At 39.5% G+C, this 18,280-nt stretch overlaps 4 protein-coding genes across 7 annotated transcripts; 3 read left to right on the top strand and 1 right to left on the bottom strand.

Annotated features, from left to right (window-relative positions):
- LOC111891559 (rab GTPase-activating protein 22) lies at window positions 1-3,155 on the top strand. Of its 3 annotated transcripts, none has more exons than XM_023887609.3 (11): window positions 1-256; window positions 533-655; window positions 815-910; window positions 1,094-1,197; window positions 1,334-1,647; window positions 1,727-1,815; window positions 1,901-2,006; window positions 2,113-2,210; window positions 2,311-2,562; window positions 2,679-2,762; window positions 2,861-3,155. In XM_023887609.3, exons 2-11 carry the CDS (start codon window positions 548-550, stop codon window positions 2,879-2,881), a joined length of 1,272 nt encoding a protein of 423 aa, XP_023743377.1. In that variant the 5' UTR covers window positions 1-256; window positions 533-547; the 3' UTR covers window positions 2,882-3,155. The 3 variants fall into 3 exon arrangements, with proteins under 3 accessions (XP_023743377.1, XP_023743378.1, XP_023743376.1); XM_023887610.3 differs by having other exon boundaries at window positions 1-364; XM_023887608.3 differs by having other exon boundaries at window positions 2-256; window positions 539-655.
- A 764-nt stretch (window positions 3,156-3,919) lies between these two features.
- Window positions 3,920-6,244, top strand: LOC111891556 (glycolipid transfer protein 1). 2 transcript variants are annotated; one of them, XM_023887605.3, is made up of 7 exons: window positions 3,920-4,051; window positions 5,020-5,154; window positions 5,237-5,292; window positions 5,392-5,522; window positions 5,594-5,729; window positions 5,816-5,947; window positions 6,045-6,244. In XM_023887605.3, the coding sequence occupies exons 2-7, from the start codon at window positions 5,037-5,039 to the stop codon at window positions 6,078-6,080; spliced, it is 609 nt and encodes a 202-aa protein (XP_023743373.1). In that variant the 5' UTR covers window positions 3,920-4,051; window positions 5,020-5,036; the 3' UTR covers window positions 6,081-6,244. The 2 variants fall into 2 exon arrangements, with proteins under 2 accessions (XP_023743373.1, XP_023743372.1); XM_023887604.2 differs by having other exon boundaries at window positions 3,996-4,074.
- A 151-nt stretch (window positions 6,245-6,395) lies between these two features.
- On the top strand, window positions 6,396-7,670 carry LOC111891557 (CRIB domain-containing protein RIC6). The gene is made up of 4 exons (XM_023887606.2): window positions 6,396-6,741; window positions 6,831-6,931; window positions 7,057-7,129; window positions 7,230-7,670. The coding sequence occupies exons 1-4, from the start codon at window positions 6,624-6,626 to the stop codon at window positions 7,505-7,507; spliced, it is 570 nt and encodes a 189-aa protein (XP_023743374.1). The 5' UTR covers window positions 6,396-6,623; the 3' UTR covers window positions 7,508-7,670.
- LOC111891555 (protein TOO MANY MOUTHS) lies at window positions 7,649-9,633 on the bottom strand. Its single transcript, XM_023887603.3, has one exon. The coding sequence runs from the start codon at window positions 9,137-9,139 to the stop codon at window positions 7,745-7,747; it is 1,395 nt and encodes a 464-aa protein (XP_023743371.2). The 5' UTR covers window positions 9,140-9,633; the 3' UTR covers window positions 7,649-7,744.
- Between the last annotated feature and the right edge of the window lie 8,647 nt (window positions 9,634-18,280).

The raw sequence follows: 18,280 nt of genomic DNA, 5'->3' as shown, positions 1-18,280 counted from the left end.
TTCAAAGACAGATAAAACACAAAAAAACCAGCAATAACTTTTAATTTTTTATTCAAACCACCATATGCAAGCAGGTTCAAATCATTCGAATATACAAATTGATTTGTATTTTGATCATTTTGGTCGCCTAATTCTCATGTTTCTGGTCCATCAATCGCTGTTGAAATCCAAGAAAATTTCGTCTCATCGGAAATTTTGTTATATATCCCCGGATTCGGAATTTCATCACAATTCCCAATAAAGTTTTTGAAACAAGGTGCGCGAATCCTTTCATATCTAAGAATTTTCTACAGAAATTAAGTCTATTTGCATCCTTGTTGCTTCTCTCTGTCATGAATTGATAAGCTATGTGATATTCTTGGTGGTAAGTGGATTGAAATTACACAATTTGTAAGCTTGAGTTGTTAGTATAGATACTGGAAACTAAAAAGAAATCATTGATTAGGGTTTTTAAGCTTATGTATGGGTTTATGAATTGGGTAGGGTGATTGATTTTTGGCGTCTAATCGGGTGTGATTTCTGTGCGTGTTAGCTGCAGCTCTGTCTTATGTTGAAGAGAATTTATAGTTCTAATGCAAATGGCGATATGGAAGATTTTTTTCCGGTTAGGCCAGAGTGCCAAGAACTTGTTCCGAAGACCCGCTTCAAACCCAAGGTTTGTTCAAAATTCATCGCTTGCTTTTTTGTTAATTTTTTCGTTTGTTGTGCAATTTCTGTATCTGGATTCTTCTACTTTTAGATATGCTTTTTAAAATTTCATTTTTACTAATCCTGTCACAATGTTTAAAGCTTGGTGATTGTTTAACTGTTTCAGGTTGGGAAAACTTTAAGTGAAAGAAGATGGAATGCTGCATTTGATAAAGATGGTCATTTGGATATAGCTGGTGTTCTTAGGAGGATACAAAGAGGGGTACTGTTTTTCTTGTAGATTTACAATTTTCTACTTCAAAAAGAATGAAATTTTTGAAAACCTATAATAGACAATCAAATTCCCAATTTTTTATTGAACTTTCAAAATATGGATATATTCTTAGGAGGATACAAATAGGGGTAGAGACATAGTAATCTTTTTTCTTCTTTTATATCATTCCAGGGCATTCATCCATCAATTAAAGGGGTAGTATGGGAATTTTTGTTGGGGTGTTATGATCCCAACAGTACGTCTGAGGAACGAGGAGCCCTCAGGGCAAAGAGGAGGTAGTAGTCTCTTCACTTAACACGTAAAGTACATTAATTACATATGCCATTTATCTCTAATCTTTTCTATGTTTTACTCTTCTGATAATCAAATTGTACACTGACATTTTAGTAAAAATGTTATTTTTGTTTTTAGGGAACAATATGCTTCATGGAAAGAGGAATGCAAAAAGATGGCACCCATTGTTGGTAGTGGGAAGTTTGTGATGTCACCAATAGTCAATGATGATGGAAAACCAATAGAAGACAATGGAATGGAATTGGCAGATTCTGATGCCGATTCCGACAAGAAAGTGACTCAGTGGAAACAGAGCTTGCATCAGATAGGTTTGGATGTAGTACGCACAGATCGTTCTCTTGTTTATTATGAGAATGAAGCTAATCAAGCCAAGTTATGGGATGTTCTTGCTATATATACTTGGGTAGATGATGATATTGGTTATGTTCAAGGTGAGAAACACTATATATATACCCTTCTGTCACAACAACTGTAGGACATAAAACTCATGTGATTTTTAATTTTAAACAGGAATGAATGATATATGTTCCCCAATGGTTATTCTTTTGGAAGAAGAAGCAGATGCATTTTGGTGCTTTGAGCATGCAATGCGTAGAGTGGTGTGTATGAGTATGCCTTTATTTTATATACATATTTTATATTTTCTTTATGGGGAATGATTAATCTCTGGTTTCCTTTATAAAGAGGGAAAATTTCAGGTCTAATGCAACTTCTATGGGAGTGCAATCACAACTCAGCATACTTTCACAAGTTATGAGAGTTGTTGACCCAAAGCTTCATCAACACCTTGGTAAGTACTATCATGTTTCAACTTTCATCTGCTATTTATTGTAAAAGCTTTTTTTAAGTTTTAAATAAATCGACAACATTTTTTTTATTTAATTTACTTGAATCAGAGGGGTTGGATGGTGGAGAATATTTGTTTGCAATTCGTATGCTAATGGTGCTTTTCAGAAGGGAATTTTCTTTTGTAGATGCGTTATATCTATGGGAGGTAAAAGAGATCTATATTAGTATTATTATTACTCATTTGTTTTTTTGTATGAAGTTGGAAAGATGAAAGATGATGTTTTTGTTTAAAAATGTGAAATCAGGTTATGTGGGCCATGGAGTATAATCCAAACATGTTTGCTCATTATGCTTCAAATGGTTCGAGTGAAGTTGTTGTAACAACAAAATTAAGCAAGAAAATGCTTCAACAGTATGGAAAATATGAGAGAAAAAACGTGAAGAATGGACGCACAGATCAAAAAAGTCTTCTTGCTGTTTTCTTGGTTGCAGGTGTTCTAGAAACCAAAAACAAGAAACTTTTGAATGAGGCTAAGGGCCTAGATGATGTTGCTCAGGTTCTCTTTAAATCATATAAGTATTTGTTAGAATTTTTTGCCAAATAAAAAAATAAAGTATATTGGTTGAAATTTGGCCTAGAATTTAAGACCATTTATGACTTTTATGATTCCAGATCATGGGTGATATAACGGGAAGCTTGGATGCTAAAAAAGCTTTGTCAGAAGCACTGAAAATTCACAAAAAGTATCTAAACAAGGCAAGCATCACATCCTTACATACACTCATACATATATACACATATGCAGTTTTGATTTATATATTATGATTCTAATGCTGGACTACTTATGGTTTCAGGCTAGAATTCCTGAAAGTTAAGAGTTTCAAGGCAGCTAAGATATAGGTCACGAATTTAATTTTTTTGTATTTGTTGTGTGATTATTGATTTTTATATTTGTCCATTAGAGATAAATGTATTTTTTGTGCTAAGTTTTCCCAGGGTTAGCATAATTTAGCAGGACTGACATCACATGTACCCACGTGGGTCTCATTGTGTTCGTGAGAGAATGTGTGTAATGTTATGTAATGTAAAGATATGGGTTGTATATTTGTATCATTAAGATGCAGCTCAAATGGATGAACGTGTCCATAACCCTCGCCCCACAATCATAATTTTTTTTTCTAACATGATATGTTATATTAATGGGTTAACTTGGGTTGACCCATATGAAGTTCACACTTTACAGTTTACATGTATGATAAAAAAAGTTACAAACTCAGTAATTGGTACGATTTAGAAAGAACATGACTATCAATTAATAGGTTTAGGATTCTATAAATGCCAAATTAAAGAACAGAATCTAAAATGAAAATAAATATATACATTTATATGTGTTGTCATATTGTTATAATTAATTCTAACCTAAACTTTTTAATTAAATGTATTGAACTGTTAAATTTTGGTTTGGGTTTATGATTAGGTCGACATGTTCGATCGATTTTGCGGGATCTAGTTTCAACTAATTGTGTAGGAAAACCAAAAACAAAAAATTGAAAGTCCAAGAGGGAGGGAGGGAGGAAAGAGAGGATAGCACATTCCAAGTAAAATAAAAATGATAACCAAACAAGACTAATTACGCAGTCTGATTATTTCATTAAATTTATGACCACAACCAAAGCCAAACAAGGGAAATATCTTTAATTGTGAAAGAATAGAGAAAAAAAATCGTTTTCAAAAAATTAATAATGGATGCACTTGAATTTCGAACAGTTCTTCATTATAAATTTCCATAGTCAGCAAAAATAAAGGGGGGTGTAAACTGTAAACTGTAATTATGTAAGTGTCAAAAGAACTAAGCTATTTAAAATTTAAGGGTGTGAATGTCACAGATAATAACTTAGGGGATTAATTTGAAAATTTCTTTCTATGATCGGTTTCCGCGTGAAGCTTATTAGTAAAATCGTTATTGACTGTCAACGAGACTTCAAAGAGAAAAAAACTGCGTCTGTTGTAGGCGAACTTGAAGCTAAACTATCTGCAAGCAAAAGGTTCTTCGAATCTTCAGATCTCTGTACTTAATTTCTTTTCACGATGATGATCTATACATTTGTATTTGTGTTGATTAATCAATTGTGCTCAGATCTACTTGCATTCTTCTGAAAATATTGAAATTGAGTTCCATGATAATATGAATCTAGGGTTTGTGGATCGAATTTCTTTCTCTACGTATATGTTTCTCTTGATTTATGCAAGTTTTTTCTGATATTACGTTTGCCAATTGTGCTCTAGATTGTCTGTGCTGTTGTTCTGCTTCTGCATGCGTTTTGCCTCAATTTTGTAGTAATTCGTTTGTGCTCTAGATTGTCTGTGCTGTTTTTCTGCATGTGTTTGACCTCATTTCTGTAATTCGTTTGGTGATATGGCTAGAATTAAACGTAAACCCTCTGATCTATGGGGTTAATGATTCGTTTGGTCATATAGCTAGATTTGAATGTAAATCCTCTGATCAGCTGAGTTATTGAAGCATTTGGTCATACGGCTTTTATAAAGTGTGAATTGGATGATCCAAATTGTTGCACACTGTTTCAAGTAAGGATCAAATAGTATCCTGATCTGTAACTGGTGTTTACTTAATTTTGTAGCTGTGCTTATCTTTGTTGCTGGTAGGGATTGTGGTTTTACAGTCTTCACATAGAGTTTTTGTGCTCCTAATTGCAACACAGGGACTAATGATAATCTAGACTTTTAGACTTATAATTATGGTTTGTGATATACATCAACTTCATTTTCTAGAATTTAGTTGACTATTTTCTTCTTGTATTACTATCCTCTACTCAGGTGAATTATGTGGCTTTTCATAAGCATTTAAGTTGAAACTTAAAACTTGTGTGGTATAAGGATTGTGCTGTGCTTTGTTGCTTATATTTTACATTTTCTGCTTTTCATCTCCAACTGTCTACAGTAAAAAGAAGCAAATTTAAGCATTTGATCTAACCCATATCAATTACTGTTGCAGTCATTTCAATTTTGAAGATGGAAGGGACAGTATTTACTCCTGCTTTAGAAGGAATGAAACATGTCAAGTCTGAAGAAGGCGAAATGCTTTCTAAACCTTTCTTGGAAGTCTGCAAACAGATATTACCTGTTATTGGTAAGGTTTTGCTTTATAAGTAACAACTACTTTGTCATGATGTTTTCTCCTTCATTCTAATTCTCTTATCATCTGCTGCTAGACAATTTCGGAGCAGCTATGGCACTTGTCAAAACTGATGTTGGTGGTAACATAACAGTAAGTGTTAACCCTTTCCCTTTCCCTTCATTTTGATTTATATATTAATATATTATTTTCCACTTATATATATTTGGTTATTTGTTTCTCTTCCACCAGAGGTTAGAGAACAAGTATCTATCCAACCCATCTGAATTTGAGAAACTATACAGTATGGTTCGGGTTGAGGTTGAAGCTAAGAAAGCAGATGGTTCATCCAGCTGCACCAATGGTCTATTGTGGCTAACTAGGTGAGTTTACGATTCTACCCTCACAGTTATATATTATCACAAATAATTAAAAACCCCAAAATACCCTTCAGAGCAATGGACTTCATAGTAGCTTTATTCCGTAATTTGATGGAGCACAAGGATTGGAGCATGTCACAAGTTTGTTCTGAAGCCTACACTAAGACACTCAAGAAATACCATGGCTGGTTAGCCAGTTCAACTTTCACGGTATCTATTTACTTCTTTACATTATTATAATTTAATAATAATAAATTAATCTTATTCCAATTTCTTATTCCAAAATGGATTCATAGGTGGCAATGAAGCTTGCTCCAGATAGGAAGAAGTTCATGGATGTTGTGGGTGGGAAAGGTGACATCAATTCTGATATTGAAAAATTTTGTGCAACTTTCACACCTCTTCTTGAAGAGAACCACAAGTTCTTGGTGAGATCATCTTATTATAAAACTTAATTTTTTTTTTTGTAATTTATTCCATGAAAATTATGGTTTTAATTTGTTTGATTTTCATTTTATCATGCAGGCTAGCGTTGGTCTGGATGATATGAAAGCAAAGTAATGACATTGACTGATGATAAAGTTGTTGGTTCTCACTTGTTAAACCTGATTGAGGAAGAAGAGACTATGATATATGCTTTTATGAATGTGTACCATTTTCAGTTAATGATCTGTTAAAGACTTATAATCAACATCTATATAAAACGTATTTTTTTTTTTTTGTTACTTGACATAAAATTGGTGCAAGTTGCAACTATAGATGCACAGAGTACAAGCCAATGAGAAGGATATTTTATATTCTCTCTCCCTCTATCTATCTATCTATCTATCTATCTCAATTCTCAACCACCTCTCATTTACATCTAAATTTTGTCCACTAGTTTGAATTGGTATAAATTAATGATAAGGTAATTTTTTATGCTTCATGCATGCATACGTCGATCCCAAGCTTCTTCCTATTTTCTTCTCATTGATTGTAATACCCAATTACATCTGTTTGTTTTGTTTTCTGGGTTCCCCAATCACCCTGGTTATTATATCTGAATCCATTATATTTTTGGTATTGTATTGTATTGTATATATCTGAGTTGGGTTTTGACATTTTATGGGGTCAGCCGACCCCATCCTGATAAAATTGAAGATCATCATAATTCCTCCAACGATGGGTAGTATGAAGGTGAAAGGGCTTCTTAAAGGCCTCAGATATATCTCTCAAGTTTTTGGTCAGTAGTCTCTTTCTCTCCTGCCTTTTAATTATAAATTATAAATTATTATAGGATTAGGATAATAACAGAATTTGAAAATTTTGCAGAGGAAGACAAAAAACAAGAAATACAAATTGGTGGTCCCACAGATGTAAAGCATTTGGCTCATGTAGGATGTGATGGACCAGCACAAGAATCCCCCAGCTGGGTATGTATGCATGTAAATTGTAAATATGTTTGGTGTGAATTATGAACATGAACAACCAATCCTTGTTTCTATCTTTTTGTATTATCTTTCATCCCCGTTTTTTTTTTTTTTTGTTGTGGGTACAGATGAAGGGATATGGTACACCTGATCAATTCGCATCATCCGACCTAAGTGATGGCCCTGAATGGGTTTCTGAAGGTTATTTATTACCCTAACTCCTAATTCCCAATTCAATTTCTCAAATGTTACAAAATTAGCAGAGCTATTAATGGGACGATTATTGTTTTTTTTTTTACAGATTCAGGGCAAAAGGTGTCTCGAAGAGACAAAATAAAAGCAAGACATCGCCGGCATCGATCAGTGGAAAATATGAACTCGGAGAGCAAAGAGGCAACCAAAGCAAGGCAGCCCAGAAGACACCACACACGCGGTGCGGAAGGCCGACACGCCCGGGATGAGGCATTGCCCGAAGTCCCAAAAAGGACCCGGAAAAAGAAACCAAAGGATGGGTCAGGTGATGAGGCATCAAAAGTATCAAAGTCTAAAGCACCAGACGACATCACCGATCAAGAATAACAACAAAACAAGTCATCCAACTATGATGTATTTTGATATCTTAGATTTGTACAAAATTAATTAATTTCTGTATATTTTCTAATTTGGTCGTTTAATTTTCAAAATCACTACTAAACGAACTATATAATTAATATCGTGACAAACTATAATTACATTCTTCCCATTGCAATTTGCAAGTCACATAACAAAATGTGTTTGGTTTGATTTGGTTTGTTAGCTACATCAAAATCGTCTCTATCATAACAAATTAACAACCACCCAAACCAAAATCAATGCCCAACAACATGTACTATCACCAACTCTCCTTGAAGAGCTAATGCCATACCCATAGACAAGGGCAGATCTGGGATTTTCAACCGCGTTATATATCTTCACCTTGTAAAATGAATTAATTACGCCTTCATCCACACACAACTCTGAGTTCCCTTCTAACCTTAACTTCCCTCCGACTTTACCCATAAACCCTACAGAAAAGGGTATCTTCCCACTCAAATTGTTGTTGTTCAAATTCAACTCGCTCAATAACTCTAAATTCTCAAATTCCTTTGGGACTTCCCCTGTTAGCTTGTTGTTATCAAGACCCAAATAACTCAAATTTCCAAGAAATACCCCCATTGAAACTGGAATTCCCCCGACTAACCCTACTCTTGATAACCCAATTCCGTTAACACCCCGCAAGTTCTTCCATATGTCGGGAATCACCCCTCCTAATTCATTCCCACTCAAGTAGACCCCCTTTAGTTTACTCATTTCGGACAGAAACAAAGGCACCCCACCACCCACCAATCCGTTATCACTCAAATCCAAAAACTCCAAAACCCTTAAACCCTTCATCGTCTCCGGGATTTCGCCGGAAAAATAATTGGAACTCAAATCGAGCTTCAACAGATTCTCTAATCCTCCTATTGTTCCCGGAACATTTCCACTGAACCCATTCTGGCTGAGGTCAAGAACTTTAAGTTTCTTCAAGTTTGATACATTTTCCGGAATTTCTCCGGTGAGACTGTTTCGTGAAAGTGTAGCTTCTTCTAGATTTGTTAACTCGCCAAACCCAACCGGGATTTTGCCGGAAACTTTCGTTCCGGTGATGATCAACCGGCGTAAGCTAGTCATGTTACCGATGTTGTCACTCAATGAACCAAAAAGGGTTGGGTTGTTGATGAATACAAGCTCTTCAAGAACCGAACCAACCCGTGAGAGATCAGGTAAAGAAACGGGCTGTTGGGTGAAGCATTTGTAGAAGAAGAGTTTACGTAAGTGGGGAAAAGAAGAGAAGAGAAACGGGTCAAGTAGAGTGGAGTTTGGTGAGCAGGTCGGGTTGGAGTTGAAATCGGAAACGTACCCGAAACTAAGCTCGACGATGTTTAGGGTTCCGGTGACGCTTGCGTAGTCGCAAACGACCCCGTGTGGGGCGGAGGAGCAGAGATCGTCAGGGAAGAGAGACCGCCATGGGACGTCAGAGTTGAGCGATTCAAGCACTCGGTACACTGATTCTTGCTCAACTGAGTTCAGCATGGGTTGTGAGTTACCAATTGTAAAACATGCCACTACAAACATCAAGAAACCGAAAGCATATCTTGAAAAAGAAAACGCCATTGAAAGCTGTGAAATTCTATGAGCACTGAAATGCATATGTTGTGTTTCTTTGTATACATTTATATGGGTATAATTTTTTCACAACCCATCTATTTTCCAAATAGAACCTATGTTGCAGACTATTTTTTACTGAAGTTTTTTTTTTTTTTTTCATTCTAAAATTCTTTGAAGATTAAGTTGTTGTTTGTTTTTTGTTTTGGTCTCTTTTGTGTTTTGTCTGTGCCGTGCAGATCACGTGCGAGGTTTTATAGACTGTTTGTTTCTTTGAAAACTGCAGACCTAAAAATGTTTAGACGTCCTCTTCTTGGCGCAGACGTGGACCGGAGTCTTTAAACATCTTCTAACCTAAAACAACATATACTTTTTTTTTTTAACTTAGATTTATTTTAACTTTATTTATGATAAATAAATTAGAAAAAAAATTACAATACTTAAAAGAAAAAAATGTTTGATAACACAATCATGGTCTTTGTGATAAATTTATAAATAAATATTTAATTACAATAATACTTTGTGGAGGTGTTTATATAGATATAAAAAAAAAATCATAATATTGTCTTATATTTTTTTGTACCAAATTTTATAAAACATTATTTAATGCAACATCGTTCATTTCTTGAAAAAAATATTTATGATCGATTTTTAATTGATGTAATTGAATAGGTAAAATAAAAACTTTGAAAATTTTCATTTAAAATCAAAGTTTATTTTCATGTGTTAAGTTCTTTTATCCCTAATTACAATATTTAGATATAACTTTACGACCAAAGTTTGTTGGTTTTTTTTATCAAATATATAAAATAATTACCATTTTATTTTCACTTTTTATACAATAATGCATAAAAATTAATTTATATTTGTTAATATCTATAATGAAGTCATAAAATTATCAAAAAAAAAAAACTTTTAAGTTTAAAAAAAAAAACAATTTAAGATTTTAATTTATTCTAATACTCTGTAGATGTTAAAAAACAAACATTCTTCTTCTTTTAGACTGCAGACGTTTGGTTCACCTCTTCCACTGCAGAGGTTTGCAGATATGGTCCGCAGACTACAAACATTTTGTCTCAGAAAAACAAACAACACCTAATTATGATTAGAGTATCTCCCACTCTTATTTTCATTTTTCCTCTATTCTTTTTCAATCTTCCATAGTTTATTCCCTTATTTTGAAGGATATGAATAGGATTACACCATATATGGGGTTATCCTATTCATTTTTCTCAAATGAGGATGAACTTTACGTTGTCGGTTTTAGTTATTATGTGTATATATTTATACATTTTTAGTTTATTTTTATCTACTAATTATAATTTAAATGTAATATTTAATATTTATAATATTTTGTTATATATTAAATTATATTACTTAATTATAAATATGTAACAGCCCGGAATTTCAGATATTGATATAATTATGTTTTTGGGGGTGATTTAAGAGGGGACTCGGCGAGTTGGAGCCTAGACTCGCCGAGTAGAATCGCAGACTTGGTCGCGGGTTCGCGACTGGACTCGACGAGTCCAGATATGGACTCGGCGAGTCGACGCTGTTCAGCAGAAACCCTAACCGTTCGGTTTTGGATCGTATATAACGCCCCTTAGGCCGTCATTGTCCGTCTTTTGGTCGATTGAGAAGAACCCTAATCGTTGTGGACGTCTAGAGCAAGGGAGGAAGCTATTGGAACTTGGAAGAACTTGTTAGGCAAGCAGAAGAAGAATTTGGCCAAAGGAATATCAAGGAGGATCGAGTCCTGAGGTTTGGGGGACACAGAGAGTGCGTTTTCAGGTAACACTCGGACCATTTCTGTTATTTTGATGTGTATACGAATCTAGGGTTTATGAAACCCACTTAGTGAATAGATGGGTTATTATGCTATTACCCAGACGTTTATACCCCAGTAATAAGATGTTTAGAATTCCAGAAAGTCCCATGATTGTATATCTCGGGACCATACGTAATTCAGGAAGCAGTTGCTCGTCTGCATGACATGGACTCGCCGAGTTGTTCTTCAGACTCGGCGAGTAGCTTGAAGATTAACTGGGACTCGTCGAGTTGTTCTTCAGACTCGGCGAGTTGAGTCGGGGTGGCCCCGCGATTCTTCCAGGAGGAACTCGTCGAGTAAAAAGGGGATACTCGACGTGTAGAAAGGGAATCTTAAGGAATCGGTGAGTCAAGGGCGAGTGGACTCAGAGTCGTTGAACTCGGCGAGTCTTGGGGTGACTCGGCGAGTTAGGTCGCGGGTTAAGTGAAGTTCTGAGTATGGGGACTCGGCGAGTCATAGGGTTGACTCGGCGAGTAGGGTCAGTCAGGGGTTGACTTTGACCTTGTCTTTGACCAAGGATTTACCAGTGGTTCCAGGGGTATTTTGGTAATTGTTGTTTATTGTTTGAGTTCAGTGCATTGGTGGCTGTCCTGAGGTGGAGATCGTATCAGTGATCGGAGCAGCTTGAGCTATCTGTTCAGTCGGCAGTTTCGAGGTGAGTTATCCTCACTATATCGTTAGGGTTTATGGCACCAAGGCCGACCCTTGTATCGGATGGAAATCCGGGTAGTTGTCATTACATGTTATGGGCCGGAAGGCATTGCTATGTGGACCGGAAGGTCATGGCCTGGAAAGGCGTATGTATGCATTTAGTATGTTGACTGATTCATAGGGTAATGTTATGCTAGTGACCGGCCAGACCGGTATCTTGTTTAGAGTAATGCTATGGTATGTGATCTGTTGATCGATTGTTGTCTATGAACTGCTATATGATTATTTGTTATGTTATGTATGCATTGTATGCTTATGGGCCGGAAGGCAATATGTTATGGGCCGGAAGGCAATATATTACTGGCCGGAAGGCGATTATGTTGTGTTGAGGACCGGAAGGTCAGGGCCTGGAAAGGCGTATATGTGGTTGGTATTCTGGGGGTATCTCACTAAGCTTTCGGGCTTACAGTCGTGGTTTTATGTTTCAGGTTCTCAGGAGTCTGTGGCAAGGCAAAGGCGTGATCGTACCGTTCCTCGCGTTGGTGTTTTATGATATGAACCTGGGAAATTACTCTGTTAAATAATGTATTGAAAACCTTTTGTAATAATGTTAATAAAATGGATGATTTTGAAAAGTTTTAATTGTTTTGAAATTTTGGATGTTACAAGTTGGTATCAGAGCCTTGGTTTGAGTGAATTGGGGAAACATTCGTGTGACCCCAGTCTCAAATCGAGGAGGATTTTAAAAAGAGAAATTAAAATGAGAAATTAAAATGGTTTTCAAATTTGGTAAAAGGAGGACACGGAGGTACGATCAGCCGGAGCCAGTAAGTAACCCCAAGATACCATACGTGATATTTGTTTTATTGAGCTTGATAGAACAGCATGCTAGAGTTAGGCTAGGGATCTTCAGGAATTCATGATAATGTTGCCTGATTTGTGATGCCTGTAGCCTAGGGTCCCTTATGGGATATTCTCAGTGTCCCTCTAGTGGTGGGGGTTGATAGTTGTTATGCTTGTTCCCTAGGGTATTGTGGTAGTACTTCATACAAATATGGGTAGGTGTGGAAGGTAGTATGGGCCCGTACTACTGAAAGCACAGGACCCATACGCGTATCAGGGAAACCATGGTCTCTGGGGTAGGGTTGCGAGAGTTGGATCCCAGGATTTTGGGAAGTGTCTGAGATTGGTAGGGTGTCTTCAGTATGGAGATTTCGAGGCATGATGATAGTGGATCCGGATCGGGATCGGGAGCTGGAGAGCGAGTTCCGGGTGGATCGGTACCGTCTGAGGTTATCGATCAGACGAGCACGAACGAGTTGGACGCGAAGGTTCGCGAGATCCGGTGTGATGAGGTTGCTGCATTGTTACGGGCTGAGTCGCCAGAATTGTTTGGGTCGATCAGGACCGCCACGGTTGAGTAGTTTGATGAGAGATATGCGGTTCTCGCAGAGACGGCCGCCGCGGCAGTTACAGCGGCTGTAGCAACGGCAAAGAGAGGAGCTAGTCGGGGTTTTCAGTATCGGGACTTCTATTGTACGAAGCCTCCCACATTCGATAGAGTTTAGGACCCGATTGTTGCTATGAGATGGTTATCAGACGTGGAGGGGTATTTCTCCACGAGTTTATGCCCTGCTAATCAGAGGGTGAGGTGTGCTCTGAACCTATTGAGGCTAGGAGCGAAGGATTGGTGGAGATTGACCACGGGGTCATTTTCCGATGCGCAGAGGGCTGCGGTTTTATGGGATCAATTCATAAAGATGTTCAGTACTCGCTATGTTCCGCGAGATGAAAAGGAGAGATTGGCTCGGGAATTCCTTGAGCTGAAGCAGGATTTGGAGTCGGTGACTGAGATCACCAGGATGTTTATTGGGAGGGCGATGTTTTGCCCCGAGTTCGCTTCGGAGCAGGCTCAGATGCCCCGATATCTGAGTATGCTCAAGGGGGTATCAGACAGTTCATGTCTGCGCAGAGGTGTGAGACCCTGTTGGAGTTGCAGGAGGCCGCCATGTGGCGTGAGTTAGAGGTTGAGTTGCAGTTGCGTGAGCTGAGGCAGGCCCCGATGCAGTTGCAGTCGACGCCGAAACGGTTCAGGACCGTAGACGTTGGAATGGGGGATCGGAGCGGCCACACTTGTGGGAAGTGTGGGAGGGGTCACACCGGAGTTGCTGGTCCGGTGGTGCATGCTGCAAGTGCGGAAAAGAGGGGCACTATACGCGGGATTGTCGGCAGTCAGTGCCGATTCGGGATTTGAGGATTTGTCATCATTGTCGGCAGGTTGGACATTTGAGGGTCAACTGTCCACAACTTTCTGCAGGACCGGTGCAGGCTCTAGCACCGGCCACCTTGAGGAGTTCAGGAGGAGGACAGGATGGAGCAGAGCCCGAGGGCTCAGCGTTGTGCTTATCGGCTTGCGGCAGAGGGAGACGGAGCAGTGCCGGAGGCAGCTGCGGGTATGATGTTGTCTTGATGTCTTGATTGTCTTGCATTGGTTGTGGCGTATTGTTTATGCTGGTATCGTGTGTGGATTTCGATGCGGTATTCGTTGTTTCGCGGGTTTGGTATGGTTATAGTTTGGTGTTTTGGTGCCGGTAGCCTTGTGCGGTTTTCGATGTGGTATTCATCCTTTGGCAGGTTGTGGGTTTTGATTACGGGTTATTGCTTGGGAATTCCGTTGGTTATCGTTCGTGAGGGTTGATAGTGGAGATGCGACACTGGGTTGAATGTCGGGTAGCATCTACAGTCGTAGAGTGGATAATTGAAAGACCGAATTCTTTTGAGTGGACTAATCAGGGAGGAGATGTGTTTTGCTGAGGGTTGCTTATGCTTGTGGGAAGCAGTCAGTGGGTAAATGTTCTCTTTGTGCAGGATTGTTCTGAGAGGTCGTTAATGACGATCGGTGGCAGTTAGTCAGTGCTTTAGTGGGGGAGAATTGGAGAATTCTCCGGGAAATCGATGAGTATGGGAGGGTGCTTAGCTGTTGGGATTCAGCAGTGATTGTCAGCGCAGAGTATAGGCCGACGAGAGCGAGTGTCGGGTATGCGGGGCGGGATACAGACCTAGGGCATTCGATTGTGGAGGCCTGAGAGAAGGCTGGGATCAAGCTTGAGTAAGTAACCGGGGTTATGTGATCAGAGTATTGGTATGTTTGAGGTACGTGATGGGTTGTACTGCATTAATCCCACGGGATTATGTTGTGCATGTTTCTAGAGCTGGAACCGGAAGGTTCCAGAGTTAGAACCTGAGGGTTCGCAGAGTTGGGTGTACGGACCCACAGAGATATAGCCTCGAGTGGCTAGTATGTGTTATGAGAGTCGGTCCAGTCATGCTGGAGACTCTGTTGGTATTGCTGGATCAGTTTGAGATTGCGGATCGTGTATGTTGCAGTGTGATTGCATTGGAAGGTCTGGCCCCGAGTTAGTGATCTTGTTTAGCTGAGGCAGTGATTTTGATGAGTGGAGAGAGTGCATGGGATTGAGAGCCCCTGCAATGGGAACCAGAGTATGTGAATAGCGGTTACGCAAAAACGGTGGTGTCGCCTGGGGCGAGCACCGTGGCACCGGTTGGAGTGGCATTATGGCCAAGAGGGTTCCTTGGAAAAAGGAAAAGAGGAAGGTGTGTAACTCCGAAGGGGTGCAAGTTCACGAAAGTGAAAGCTGCAGAGCAGAGTTATGGTTAGAGTATTTCAAGTATGGTTTCGAGCATCGTGTTTGCGGCAGTGAAGTAGGAAACCATCCGGGTTGGGATGACTGTCGAGACTCGGAAGGGATGCAGGGGGAGAGAGAATCTTGAATTCTCAGTGTGATTATGATCAGGGTATAGGACGGATATTAGTGGTTCGTATTGGGAGATGTTCGAGGATATCATCAGTGTATCGGTTTTTTTCAACCTGCGAGAGTTGGGACTAGTTCAGTATGTGTATGTGATGGCAAGAGGGAACTTGTGAGAGTTGCTCTGAGAGGGAGAATGGATCTCTCAGTCGGTCCGGAATGGACAAAGTGGGCTTTGGATCGGGGACCCGGTGGTTCAGGGTTTCCTAACCCTTATGGGTCGAGTGATCGTTGAGATTTAGAGCAGAGTTGCATCTTGGGTAATTTTCAGTTGCAGGGAGTGATGGGCAGTACAGAGATCGTGCTTCAGTCGACAGAGCAGATTCAGCAGATTAGATACAGGTTATTAACCGCTCAGAGCCGACAGGAAAGTTATGCAGTCAGACGCCGGTCCGAGCTTGAGTTTCAGGTCGGTGACTTCGTATTCCTGTAGGTCTCTCCTTGGAGAGAAGTGATTCGATTCAGGAAGAAGGGCAAGTTGGGGCCCCGGTATATTGAACCTTTTCATGTGATTGCGGGGGTAGACCGGGTGGCTTATCGGTTGGAGTTGCCCACGGATTTGAGACAAATCCACGACATTTTTCATGTGTCGCAATTGAGAAAGTGTATAGCCAATGAGTCGGCAGTGGTTCCATTAGGAGGCAGTCAGGGGGATGCGAGCCGGAATTATGCCGAGAAGCCAGTGGCAGCACAGGAGGGGATCGGAAATGAACTGTGATCTGGAACGTGAGAGATGGGAGCAGCATCCGGGGCTATTTTCAGAGTGAGACTTCGAGGGCGAAGTCTAGTTCTAGTGGGGGAGAGTTGTAACAGCCCGAAATTTCAGATATTGATATAATTATGTTTTTGGGGGTGATTTAAGAGGGGACTCGGCGAGTTGGAGCCTAGACTCGCCGAGTAGAATCGCAGACTTGGTCGCGGGTTCGCGACTGGACTCGACGAGTCCAGATATGGACTCGGCGAGTCGACGCTGTTCAGCAGAAACCCTAACCGTTCGGTTTTGGATCGTATATAACGCCCCTTAGGCCGTCATTGTCCGTCTTTTGGTCGATTGAGAAGAACCCTAATCGTTGTGGACGTCTAGAGCAAGGGAGGAAGCTATTGGAACTTGGAAGAACTTGTTAGGCAAGCAGAAGAAGAATTTGGCCAAAGGAATATCAAGGAGGATCGAGTCCTGAGGTTTGGGGGACACAGAGAGTGCGTTTTCAGGTAACACTCGGACCATTTCTGTTATTTTGATGTGTATACGAATCTAGGGTTTATGAAACCCACTTAGTGAATAGATGGGTTATTATGCTATTACCCAGACGTTTATACCCCAGTAATAAGATGTTTAGAATTCCAGAAAGTCCCATGATTGTATATCTCGGGACCATACGTAATTCAGGAAGCAGTTGCTCGTCTGCATGACATGGACTCGCCGAGTTGTTCTTCAGACTCGGCGAGTAGCTTGAAGATTAACTGGGACTCGTCGAGTTGTTCTTCAGACTCGGCGAGTTGAGTCGGGGTGGCCCCGCGATTCTTCCAGGAGGAACTCGTCGAGTAAAAAGGGGATACTCGACGTGTAGAAAGGGAATCTTAAGGAATCGGTGAGTCAAGGGCGAGTGGACTCAGAGTCGTTGAACTCGGCGAGTCTTGGGGTGACTCGGCGAGTTAGGTCGCGGGTTAAGTGAAGTTCTGAGTATGGGGACTCGGCGAGTCATAGGGTTGACTCGGCGAGTAGGGTCAGTCAGGGGTTGACTTTGACCTTGTCTTTGACCAAGGATTTACCAGTGGTTCCAGGGGTATTTTGGTAATTGTTGTTTATTGTTTGAGTTCAGTGCATTGGTGGCTGTCCTGAGGTGGAGATCGTATCAGTGATCGGAGCAGCTTGAGCTATCTGTTCAGTCGGCAGTTTCGAGGTGAGTTATCCTCACTATATCGTTAGGGTTTATGGCACCAAGGCCGACCCTTGTATCGGATGGAAATCCGGGTAGTTGTCATTACATGTTATGGGCCGGAAGGCATTGCTATGTGGACCGGAAGGTCATGGCCTGGAAAGGCGTATGTATGCATTTAGTATGTTGACTGATTCATAGGGTAATGTTATGCTAGTGACCGGCCAGACCGGTATCTTGTTTAGAGTAATGCTATGGTATGTGATCTGTTGATCGATTGTTGTCTATGAACTGCTATATGATTATTTGTTATGTTATGTATGCATTGTATGCTTATGGGCCGGAAGGCAATATGTTATGGGCCGGAAGGCAATATATTACTGGCCGGAAGGCGATTATGTTGTGTTGAGGACCGGAAGGTCAGGGCCTGGAAAGGCGTATATGTGGTTGGTATTCTGGGGGTATCTCACTAAGCTTTCGGGCTTACAGTCGTGGTTTTATGTTTCAGGTTCTCAGGAGTCTGTGGCAAGGCAAAGGCGTGATCGTACCGTTCCTCGCGTTGGTGTTTTATGATATGAACCTGGGAAATTACTCTGTTAAATAATGTATTGAAAACCTTTTGTAATAATGTTAATAAAATGGATGATTTTGAAAAGTTTTAATTGTTTTGAAATTTTGGATGTTACAAAATATAAAGTTTGTTTTTTGTTCATCAAATTCATATAAAAAGTTAAATAAATATTGGAAATTTTAAAAACGATAACGTATTTTACAAAAGTTATAAGTGTGTTATAAATATAATCTTATTTATTTAATATTATGATAATGAAAAAAAATATAGATTATATATTTGTTAAAACCAAATTAATAGAATAAATGTGTTTGACAATCTATGTAAGTTGGAAGAATGAAATATCCTAGGAATATAACTTTTGGGTAAAAAATAGAGTATGATTGGACTAAAACTATTTTCTCACTCAAAATGATATTCCAAGAC

This window comes from Lactuca sativa, chromosome 5 (genome assembly GCF_002870075.4).
Source record: "Lactuca sativa cultivar Salinas chromosome 5, Lsat_Salinas_v11, whole genome shotgun sequence".
NCBI classification, from domain to species: domain Eukaryota; kingdom Viridiplantae; phylum Streptophyta; class Magnoliopsida; order Asterales; family Asteraceae; genus Lactuca; species Lactuca sativa.
The sequence above is the reverse complement of the archived record's forward strand: the minus strand, read 5'-3'. Positions and strand labels throughout refer to the sequence as shown.

What these genes read in the sequence shown, in the direction of transcription:
- LOC111891556 (XM_023887605.3), top strand. Translation starts at nt 5,037, where the DNA reads ATGGAAGGGACAGTATTTACTCCTGCTTTAGAAGGAATGAAACATGTC. An exon ending in GGTCTATTGTGGCTAACTAG is followed by an intron (nt 5,523 to 5,593) that starts GTGAGTTTACGA and finishes AATACCCTTCAG; the next exon opens with AGCAATGGACTTCATAGTAG. An exon ending in TAGCCAGTTCAACTTTCACG is followed by an intron (nt 5,730 to 5,815) that starts GTATCTATTTAC and finishes ATGGATTCATAG; the next exon opens with GTGGCAATGAAGCTTGCTCC.
- LOC111891557 (XM_023887606.2), top strand. Translation starts at nt 6,624, where the DNA reads ATGGGGTCAGCCGACCCCATCCTGATAAAATTGAAGATCATCATAATT. An exon ending in ATATATCTCTCAAGTTTTTG is followed by an intron (nt 6,742 to 6,830) that starts GTCAGTAGTCTC and finishes AAAATTTTGCAG; the next exon opens with AGGAAGACAAAAAACAAGAA. An exon ending in CCCTGAATGGGTTTCTGAAG is followed by an intron (nt 7,130 to 7,229) that starts GTTATTTATTAC and finishes TTTTTTTTACAG; the next exon opens with ATTCAGGGCAAAAGGTGTCT.
- LOC111891555 (XM_023887603.3), bottom strand. Translation starts at nt 9,139, where the DNA reads ATGCATTTCAGTGCTCATAGAATTTCACAGCTTTCAATGGCGTTTTCT.
- LOC111891559 (XM_023887609.3), top strand. Translation starts at nt 548, where the DNA reads ATGTTGAAGAGAATTTATAGTTCTAATGCAAATGGCGATATGGAAGAT. An exon ending in AGACCCGCTTCAAACCCAAG is followed by an intron (nt 656 to 814) that starts GTTTGTTCAAAA and finishes TAACTGTTTCAG; the next exon opens with GTTGGGAAAACTTTAAGTGA. An exon ending in TGATATTGGTTATGTTCAAG is followed by an intron (nt 1,648 to 1,726) that starts GTGAGAAACACT and finishes AATTTTAAACAG; the next exon opens with GAATGAATGATATATGTTCC.